The 11,742-nt window shown below is 35.7% G+C and overlaps 1 protein-coding gene across 1 annotated transcript in view; it reads right to left on the minus strand.

The window, feature by feature from the left end:
- LOC106779487 (cytochrome c oxidase-assembly factor COX23, mitochondrial) overlaps window positions 1-5,248 on the minus strand; it is a 13,107-nt gene extending 7,859 nt beyond the window's left edge. The window contains exons 1-2 of the mRNA XM_014667600.2: window positions 4,972-5,248; window positions 4,080-4,156 (exon numbers count right to left, since the gene is read on the minus strand). Coding sequence (XP_014523086.1) covers window positions 4,080-4,156; window positions 4,972-5,062 — 168 coding nt within the window. The 5' untranslated portion in view covers window positions 5,063-5,248. The remainder of the gene's footprint in view (window positions 1-4,079; window positions 4,157-4,971) is intronic.
- Between the last annotated feature and the right edge of the window lie 6,494 nt (window positions 5,249-11,742).

Genomic DNA, 11,742 nt, shown 5'->3' on the forward strand with positions numbered 1-11,742 from the left:
ACTTTGCGGCGGCGCGTGGAGGCGCGTGAGAGCTCCGATCACCGCGATCTTTGGACCACGGTGGTCGCCCGGCCGAGACGATCCAGATGGAGTGGTCGCCGGTCGATTCTGAAACTCCGGCGACGGCGCCGGCGACGGTGGCGACGACGGCGACGGTGGCTACGACGGCAGTTGCGACAGAGATGAGCACCGGAGACGACTGGAATAGAACCTAAGCTCTCGATACCATATGAAATAGTAAAAGAGATGAGGGAAATCTCCCTTATGTGTCTTTGTATACACATAGGGTAATGTATTTATAATAATAAGAGTGTGGGCTAAGCCCAAATACAAATGAACATGTAAATGAAATAAACACAATATCTAACAATAATCAACCCTCTTGCTCTACACCACCTGCCAATTAAAGACAACCCATGCCAATACCAACCATCTTTATAACCGTATGTCAACTTCTATATTTCACCACAACATTCCTATTTACCAAAACAAGACGATTCGAGTGGTCTTCCACCGCAACTTCGGACCTATCTCCCCTACTCCTCAAGGCTTATGAGTAAAAACTCCAAGCTACTCCATCAACACTAAACTCAACATCAGCTAGAACCCTACGGACGAGACATTCATCCCTTTCTACGCCCTCAAAAGAGGAAAGAGCAGCACTCGAATCCCAGTCTCCTCCATCAGCCTTCATGGACGAAGAGACTCATCTCTTTCATCGCCTCTTAAAGATGAAAAGATCCACCATTCTACCCTCTCGCAAGAGGAAAGGTACCAACAGAGATTAAGGATGTATAAACAAAAGACATACTCAGACATAAACACCACCCCTTCCCATGCTTAGTTCAATATTGTGACACTCTCGTAAACTAAACAATGATCACGGAAAACAATTACCACACATCTCATAACTACATACAAGCATTTTCCAGCATAATGGCATTCTAAGACATTAAATACAATACATACCACAAAAGTACAAAGTCAACTAAAACACATGAATAAGTCAACAATGCACTAACCACACCCCCTTTTTTTTCTACATACACACACCAAAAGATGAAAAAACTCATCCACCTTTCAAAATGGACCCCATGTGGGTCCACCAATTTCCTTTCTTTATTCACACCACCACCCATCTCTCTGCATTACGTTCCTAATACTAAAATAACAACATCATCCCTTTGCATTGGCCCACCTAGACAATGTATCCCCATGAATTCCTAGTGTCCCCACACCACAAACTTCTTATTGACCTTTGTCTATATTTAAGAAAGCCAACATAACTTTTTATGTGACTCTCACAATCATGCAACTCACAATTTTCTTTCCTAAATACTCAATGAAAAGAATATTATCTCCACACCTACATAACCCCACCATTTTTATCCTACACTCACCTACATAAAGTATATATTGTGTGCATGTGATACACATATAAAGAACCATACACCCGGATTGCATGTGAGACTTTTACTTCCATTATTAACCATTGTGCACGTGAGTTCCTCCCATTTTAATGCCCAAAGCCCCGCTGCACATGAAACACATAATTTTAAATGTCAAACCATGCATCATATACTTCTACTTCATTAGCCCACTCTTTGTAGAATATCTCTGTCTATCTTAAAAGTCCCTCCGCATGCCTAGTCTGGACAACTATTCTCCCAAATCCTCTGCACCGTAACATGGTTACTGGAAGTCTCACATCGACTAGAGATAAGGCCAATTTAGAATATATAAGTGGATGCAAACCTCATCTTACAAGCAGGTTTTATGGAGTTGAGTTAGGCTTAAAGTCCACTTCTTAACATGATATCAGAGCTATGGTTAAAGCCTATTCTAGCAATATTTGTTGTTTGTTGGGCATGTTGTTCCACCTGTTATCGGCCGTTATCGGACTACCCATTAATGTCTAGTCTCACGCTCGAGATGTATATACCTCGGTGTGAGGGGGGTGTGTTGGAAGTCCCAAATCGACTAGAGATAAGGGAAATTTAGAATATATATGTGGGTACAAACCTCACCTTACAATCTGGTTTTGTGGGGTTGAGTTAGGCTTAAAGTCCACTTCTTAACAATGGCCAAGTTTCAGCGTTTCCTTTTCCATTAGCCTGCACCACCAAAGAAGTAGACCAACGAGATCAACTTTCTTTTTGTTCACCACTGCTCCAACTCCACTCACACCAACATATCACTCCTATACACACCTTTCAGCTTTTCACACTTCTATCCTGCATCCCCCAAACTCTAACTGTTCATGCCTCTCTTGGTGCATTTGTTTACAACCACTAACACACCTCCCCCATGCAAAGCAAGTCATCATGGCATCTAATAGCATAGTAAATTATTAATGTCCCTCACCCGATATAGTTTAACAGCATCCTAACCTTTCAACCCAGGCAAAACCTTTTAGGATGTCCATGCAACCCCAACCCATTACACAACCATCATGGTATTCTAAGCATGCTAACCTAGTTTCAAACATCATACATTCTGGTTGCTATCCAACCAACCCGCAACGTGCAAGAAGCCCGTCAAGAAACCATACCCCCCTTCTTGGAGGAGAACCTAGATGTCCATGATCTATGAACCAAAAAACATAGCATTACTATAGCAATACACCATACAACCCTTATAGTTTCTCGTGAAGTGAAACTCAGAAGTCCACGAACCTTGACATGGAAATGCAAATCTCAATGTACCTCAATGTCAAAATGCAAGACACACACACACATCACCCGTACCCCTAGCCCTGCATGTGAAGTCTCACAACGTGCATGTATAGCACAAGAGGTATGTTGTAAAATGTTGCTTAGAACCTTCAAAACGTTGGTTTATAACCCAACATGACATGCATGAAACAGTGTACCCAAACCCTCTCAGTATATGATCATAATAGCAGGTATGTAATCACACATATAACTATAAAAAAAAAAAAAAAAAAAAAAAAAAAAAAAAAAAAACTTGTATTCCATCAGTTCGGAGCTGCCTATTTAGGTTGACGAACAGTCACAAAGGTAGCAATGGATTGTATTTACACCAGTGTTTATTGCACTATTTGTTCAATGTATTGTATTTACAACCGTGTTTAAAAGAGGCATAAACTTAAGAGGTAAGTTTTGTACTCATTTTTATCAAAATCATGTTTGCTGCAGATTACCAAACCCCATAAGATTTAGTTTAGAAGAAGCAAAACCTTAATAATTTTCCTGCTAATTGTGATAGAAATCATGTTTATTAAGGACTACCTAGCGCCATAGAGAATTACACTCTATAGTAACATATTTAGCCACCAAAGCATTATTTTCATACACCAAGTTCCCTAAAATACCTTGTTACAATCTATTCCCACTAAAGATTAATCATAGTAACCAGACCCAATATACATATTTCCATGTTAAAACTGATTTCAACAATCACATTAAAACAATGAATCAGTGAAAACAATAATGACCCAACTCAACCAATAACAAATATTAAATCATAAATGTTTGCAAAGCTAGATGAGGTTATTATGATTCAAATAATAAGAGATTTGGTGAAAAACTATAACATGTGATTTAAAATCACAAGCATTGAATAACATGATGTTTTCAAAACCTCTTTTTGTATTATATATATGTAATGTCATTAGTTTCATAATTTGATCTGACAAGGCTCCGCTGCTAATTGCCCATTTGATGTAAAGATTGACTGATTGAACTTTAGGTAACTAGCTCAGCCAGGTTGTTGTAAAGCTATGTTACCATGAAAACTAATTTTCTTCCCGTGTTTCTGAGGGAACCTACAAATATTTATGTCCCAGTAAACATTCTGAAGGAAGTGTGGAGAAAGAGAGAACATGGACAAAGGAAGGAGAAATTATGCTTAACGGCTGAAGAATTCTGTGCTGACAGAAAACTAAATATGCTCAGCAAACATGACAGACTCCTTGTTATGTATACCAGCATCCCATTTCAGGCAGAGATACACAGTTCATTTGAAACACTTAATCCTCCTAGGATCCATATAAACACTTTCAAAATATTGAAAAATGTAAAACAATACAAAAAACAAGATGCTATAACTTCTGTTACCTCTTTTTTCTTGCACTCCTTGTAAACATCAAAATGTTCTTGACATTTACTCTTATCAGAATTAAATTTTTCTAAACCTGGAAAGGTTTAAAAAGAGTGTAAGATACACTGATAATTGGCTGAATAGCTCAAGGTCAATATGATCCCATAAAGGAAATGTGCAACATTCAAAATAATCATATAACTATGAACTGTCACTCCTTAGGTATACCATCAACAGTTGCCATGGTCCAACATTTACTCAACATTTATGCTTAATTCAACCATCAATCAGAAGAAGGCACTCACTACAATAAAGAGTATGATATGAAAGTTCGAGAACACAACCTAATACATTAGGAAGGCCCAAAATCTTATTCTAGAATAATATTATAAAAGAACAAAAACCAATATAGCTAAGCAAATAAATTTTATAATCTGCGGTATGGTCATACAAAATATTTAGCATAGAAAAAATGAAGCCTATTTATTACACAGAGGAATAGTTAAGAGGATCATAAATCATGCTGATGGAGATCAAGTTTATTTTCAACAATATTTAATTTTCCATTTCATCCACCATGTCAACTAAACTGAATGTTCTTACCCAGGTTCCTTCTTTTACATCTTTTTCCTTCTTTCATTTTTGAAAAGATAACTACTTGATTTCCACTTGACTGAATCCACTAATTCCCAATTGAAATCACCAAAACGGTAATACCTAAATTATTTTAAAAATACATATATATTTGAGGTACAGAAATTACGCACTTATATCCAAAAGATAATACGGCCATTTCAAATTCAATTAGAACATCAATCATCAGAAACCGTAGCCTGATCAATTTGAAAAGTAAAAGTGAAAAGGAAAAAAATGTAAAGGATGAAGGAGGAGAGCAACATGAGTACTGACATTTGAGAGAAGCGGTGTATTGCGGAAAACACTGAGAATCGGCGATTCTAGCAGCACTGGGATACGGAGGTGTTGAACCTTTTGACGCCATCACCGTTGGGGCAAACTAACTGGAGTAATAGAGCTTCTGCAAATTTTAATATAGCATAATATTTTCTCTAATATGATTTAAAATAAAATATATCAAATATAATTGTAGAAAATAAATCTATCAAGTATATAGTTTATTGAGGCTGCGATCGGCAACGATAAAATCCCTCGGTTACATGATTTTGGTTTGGTGTTTATTTTTGTTGTTTATATTTATTTTACTTTTTTTATATATCTTATCAAGTATATGATTAATAAATAAAAAATGAGATATCATTTCTATCTATAGAAGAAAGGTACCTAGCAAGTAAAATTTTATCTTTTTTTTTTTCAAAACATATTTATTTGAATAAAGAGGGACTTCATTATCCATTTCGTGTTTAGTATCATAAAAAAATATTATAATTTTAATACATAAATTAATTTTATTAAAAGGTTGGAATAAGTAGATGTATTTATCTTTTAGTAATTGTCACATATATGTTTATTAAATAAAAACATGTAAAGTTAACATATAATTAATTTAAAAAATATTAAATATTAACTATTAACAAAATTTAAATAAAATTAACATAATTTGTAATAGTATAGTTTTCTAGTTATATCAAATATGTTAATATATATATATATATATATATATATATATATATATATATATATTTTATTGAACCAATTATTTATTTTACCTATTTTTTTAGAAAAAAATTATGGAAATAAACTTCTCACGTTTTATTTAAACATAGTTTTTCCACCTTATATCGTGTGATCAATATGCGTAAAAAAAAATAAATAATATTGATACTGAAATTTGATTTAATAAAATCAAAATATTCTACAAAACAATGTCTTTGTAAATATATCAATTATTTTATGATTTATCTTAACAAATTTTAGTTGAAATATTTATACTCATAATTACAAATGAAGTGATATCTTATTTCTATATGTTTAAAGTTCTTGTTAAACCTACATGTACTTAGAAGTACACTATTGTTCTTACTAAGTCAATGTGTACTAAGAAGCTTCACGTATTCATTCTATCTTCACTCTTCACATTGATGTGTCCTTTTCTATTGATGTTGATGTGTTCTTTTCCGATAAGGGTGAGTTGACCTCGGCAGGGAAGACTACAAAGACATTTTAGTGTCCAAGTCAATTGCTAGCAATAAATATTAAGGTTGTAATAAATGATTCTACTCATGTACCTTATGAATAATAACTATATATAGTACTTGGATGGACATTGTTTGTTGGGCTTAAGGTTTGTAGGATTACCTTGTTTTAGAGTTTCATAATGTGCTTGCTTATCCTTAATCCTTCTTTGAGTTGTCCTTTTACTTATTGTGGATTCGTAATGCAGTAGTGGCGTATGTGACTCTAGCGTCTTGGTGTGAAAGGTCCTATAATATCCATCCACCACTTTGCGAATGGCATGGGAAAGAATTGTTGCGTAACTCTTTATGTCTTTGTGAGATGTGTTGCCATGATTTTGGCAAGGTATGCATTTCATAACATACTTAGTGCAATCAATCGTCGTAGTGGGCCCATAGTATTTGGCCTTCAAGATCCTAATTCTCATTGCTCTTGCTCCCGAGTGACATCCGCACACTCGTTTGTATAACTCTCGCATAATTCAGTATGTTTATGAGGGGTCAACTCACTTGAGTAGTGATGAAGATAACCCTCTTCTGAAGAGCTTGTCTCTAATCAATGTGTATCTACTTGTCATTTTTTCATAGTCTTTTCTTAGCATTGTCTGCCCTATCTCCTGTCTTTAGGAAATGTTTGATGGGTGTCATCCATCTTCTCCTGCTTTCAATTAACATGCATTTGTTTGTCTTGGTGGACAGCGTTGACAACTCACGCTGCAACACTAAAAGATACTTGCATTTGTTATTAATGTTAGCTAATTTAGAAAGTATATCAGCTTTGTTATTGTTGACCCTAGGAACATGCTTTACTTGGAATTCTTCAAACCCCGCTAACATCATCTTAAAAATGTGATAATATTGAAGTAACAATTTGTCTTTAACTAGATACTCTCCTATTATATATCTAATTATGAGTTCGGGCTTTTATCACCATTTTTGGCTTATATCGGATCTGGAACTCTGATAATTTCATTGCTCATGCTGCCATCGTTTGGGCTAAGTTTCGCTTTCGCAATACTTTATGGACTGGTGCATGTTCTAACAATGAATTGTCATGAGGTGTTGAGGAGGGACAACACCACTTGTTCTATTACTTGATACCTTGTTTTGATGTCCTGTGAAACCTACTAATGAAGTAGAACGGTTGTTGCTTTTTTTCTTTTTCTTGCACTATGGCAGTGGTTACCATTTCTTTATTTGTTGCTAAGTATATAATCAATGAGCTTGTCATATTCAATCATTGCAACACTGGCGGGGAGACCAGAAAATGTTTCACAACTTCAAAAGTCTTCTCACATACCAAGCTCCACTAGAAATGTGAAAACGCTTTCATAAGTTGTATAATGGGTTTGGTCCTCTCAACCAATTTGGGTATAAATATGGATAAGACTGTGAGGAGACCAATCAGCCTCTAAACTTCCTTGACGTTCCTCGGGCTTCACATGTTGATAACTGTTTGGCATTTGTCGAAATTGGCTTCGATCCCTTTTTTCTTTAACATAAACCCTAGAATATTTCCATCATTTACTCCAAACACACATTTGTCTAGGTTAAGCCTCATATTGTATGTTTATAAAGTAGAGAAGACCTTAGCTAAGTCTTAAACATGTGGTAGCAAATCGAACTTGACGACTAGGTCATCGACATAGACTATAACGCTTTGGCCTATTAGGCCCTTGAACATTAGACCCATGAGCCTTTGGTAGGTGGTTCCTGTATTTTCTAGACTAAAAGACATCACTTCATAATAAAAGTTAGATCTTTCAATCATGAAGTTCATTTTTCACTTATCAATAGATTTATGTTAAGCAGAGGGTGTGCGTCATTTAGACAAACACTGTTTAGGACGGTATAGTCCGTGCACAAGCGCTATTTGTTATTAGATTTGCAAACTAAGACTATGTTCATTAACCATGTTGTATAGCATGCTTCTTGGATGAAACCAACTTGTAAGAGTTTATCTACCTCCACTTTAGCGGTTTTTCTCTTCTCCTCCCCTACTTTTCTCTTCATTTGAGTCATAGGTCTGGCCTCTTTGAAAGTGGATAGCTTGTGAAATGTTATGCTAGGATCTATGTTGAGTAGCTCTACTACTATCCAGAAGAATAATTTAATGTTGTACTTAAGAAGAATGGCCAAAGTTTCCTCTTTCTACCCTCAGAGAATGGTACCCATTTTTAAAGACTTTCTTGAGATCATTCGGAGGGACTTGGTGCCCCCTATTGGCTTAAGCGATCTTCATCCTCCACTATTGGATCAAGATCCTTTGCCTTAAGCTCATATTGGGAAGCAACTTTTTCTACATTGTTAGAGGAATGAGGGATCTGGGGGGCGGAGCGCTACAAATTGGCGATGTAGCATTCTCGTCTTATTTTTCGGTTCACATGAACTATGATAATGTCTCCCATTGAGGATGATAATTTCATAGCTAAGAGAGGTGTCAATATGATAGCTCCTAACATGTTTATGGAGAGGCATCCTAGGAGGATGTTGTAAGAAGTGCTTGCATTAAGCATTAACTACAAGATACCTTATGAATATCATCTTGGTGTTCCGACCTTCACCAAACGTGGTGTATAGGTATATATATCCCCAAGTTTCCACTTTCTATATATCTGACAATCTTATCGATGTGTGGGCACATCCTATCCTCCATGATTCGTAGTTTCTTGAATGTTTCCCAATATAAAACGAAATAGAGGGAAACACTAGAAAAGGGGGGGTTGAATAATGTTTCAAATTCTTTTTGCAAAAATGTTTAATAACTATTACGAGTGTTGGATAAACTGCAGTAGTTGTTAGATGCTTGTGTTTTCAAGTAAGCATTTAGGAAAACGTTTTGAACAAGAAAAGTAATAACAAAAGTATTTTTATATTGGTTTACTCAACCTAAGCTACGTCCAGTTTTTCCTTAAGACTTCTTAAAGAGTTCCATTAATCTTATATAAGATTACAAACGAGTACAACCCACTCTTAGTATACAAGTATTATAAACTACTTTTGGTTTCCCTAGTCAACCTAACTAGTCCGAGTTTAACCACTCCTAGCATCAATCCTACAAAACTGTCTTGACAGTTTAACTCAATTGAGTTAAACAATACAAGTGTTTTAATTTACATAATATACAAACACAATTAGTGTTTTGATTACAAGTACATATTCTAATAAATCTCAAAGAAAGGATAAATTCAATATAACGAAATATGATAACTTGAAAACCTTTTTCTTGTTCTAAGAATAGACTCAGACGATGTAAGGTTTGAAAGAGAATAATAGTGTAACGATTCAATGATAGCAAAAGTTCTTTTATTCTCTTTAGCAAGTCCTCTTAGTATAGGTTTCTTCGAGAGATGACCACAACTAAGAAAGAGTTTACCCTCTTGAGAGTAGGTGGCTTTTAGTACAACGATTTATACTTTACTATATCTTAGGAAAAGCACATTGTTTTAACACTGAGAGCTTGTATGGCTATGACAGGACATAAAGCTTTAGGGAAACATTCCAAGAATGCCTTCTTATTTCTCAACGTCTTTTTGATCCATCTATAGTTTTTTTAAGTAAAGTTTGGTGTAATCGATGCCTAAACAAATAAAGAGAAAAAAAAAAACAAAACAAATAGAAGTGCAATACGTTCATGCATTTAATGTTCTTACGTTAAGAAAGTGTTTAGGCATGATTTGTAGTATGACTGTTTAATATGAGTCTGTACTTTTCAAAGTAGTGTCTCAATTGATAAAATGTTTCGCGTTTACTACTGCTTTCTCTTAAACGCAATTTTGTCAAATATTTTTTAACCTTTTATAACTGACACATCATTGTTTATCTTGCTAATGTTTAATAAAGATGTTATATATGCACTTGGTTTAGATGTTATGCTTCACTAAATGATATTTCGTTAAATGTTGTATGTTAAACTTTAAAACTTTGAGTTGTTAGACAGTCTAGTCTCTCTAGATGATCTTGTCTTAACATAGAATGTTTGTTGAACTTCCTTAATCAATGCACCTTCTTGACCGTAAAGCATTTTATTTCCACCTTTATCACCATTAGGTCATCTTGTTTAAGATTTATGGCCTTAAAGTTTCTGTTGGTGAAGGTGATGGGTGGAATACACCTTCTCATAGATGTCAACATTGCATTAACAGATCGTATTATCGTTAGATGCTTTTTCTGTATGATTGTCGAAGACCCCTCCAACAAACCCTCCTATAATGGTGTTGATAGTTCCTTTCAAAAGGGGTTTGGAATTAAGATGTGATTTCTTCCCTCCACTGCCTAATCTTGAGTCTTATGATCATTATAATCATTCTTACATCTTCGGTAATCTTTTTTCCTTTCTTCATATTGCTTGGGCTCCCTTTTATCCTAAGCTATAAAATATCGCAGATGCCTAACCTAAATAAGTTCCTTTTTCTTATCCTTGATTGTGGTTCATTTTCTTGTATTTGTGACCAAAGTTTATGTGATATTGGCAACTATCCAATAATATCTTTGTTAGGAGGTAAGTTTGCTTTCCTCAGGGTGGTGAAGAGGTTAGCGTGTATGGCCTCCTCCAATACTTGAGACCTAAAGGCGTGAAATGGGTGTACTTAGTGAATCTTGGTGTTTTTGGTAATGAAGGTCGAGACGTCATTTTATGGGCATTATCTCTATTTAATTTTTTTCAGGCATGTTTTTATCTCTAACTTTGCCCTTGAACTCCTTTAATACCTCGAGTTGCATGTATATGGGTTTTCTTTGTCGTAGCTCATTTATCCCTGTTGTTGGGCTTTTACACAGGTTGTCTGTGAAAGGGTAGCTCATAGAGTTGTCACCATGTTGTAGAGAGCGACTTTGAGACTAAGGTTAGGAATGTTGAGTGTTACTATGCCAAAGTGTTCCATGAATGTTGGCAATGAATCTTCCTTTTCCCGGCGTATGTTAATCAAAGCTATAAATATGAGATGATGTGGCCTGCTTATGGAGAACTAGGTCTCGAAGTGGGAGGCTAAAGTATTAATGCAAACTATAGGGAATGAGGGAGCTTGATAAATCAAGTGAGGGTTATGCCTTTGAGGAAAGTGGAGAACACTTTGCATAGGATCATGTCTTTGGTGGAATGGAACCTAACTTGGGGAAAGTAAGAATGTATATGGTTGTTCGGGTCGGTAGTGCCATTGTATTTGTCCATATGGAGTGCCTTCCATCCTACGGGAAATGCGTCTCCACAATACCATCTATGAAAGGATGTCTCATTATGCCCATGATCATTGTGGATGTGTTAGTTGTGTCAATTGTTTGTTGGTTTATTCCCTGCTCAACTGTCTTAGAGTTAGTTTGAGGTTGGCCTCCTCCCTTTTCTTCCTCATCCCCCAATCTCCTCTTTAACACTCTTATTGCCTTGGTGTCTTTGACGCTTCATTTCCACAGCTCCGGCAATTCAGAAGGTTCATTCCTTCATTTGCATCATTGTTACGTCCATTGTTTGCCATGTTCCTCGTGGACACCATGCTTGAAGATGCAACTCGGCCCTACGATGAGTGTCAAACGT

This window comes from Vigna radiata, unplaced genomic scaffold (assembly GCF_000741045.1).
Source record: "Vigna radiata var. radiata cultivar VC1973A unplaced genomic scaffold, Vradiata_ver6 scaffold_282, whole genome shotgun sequence".
Taxonomy (NCBI): Eukaryota; Viridiplantae; Streptophyta; class Magnoliopsida; order Fabales; family Fabaceae; genus Vigna; species Vigna radiata.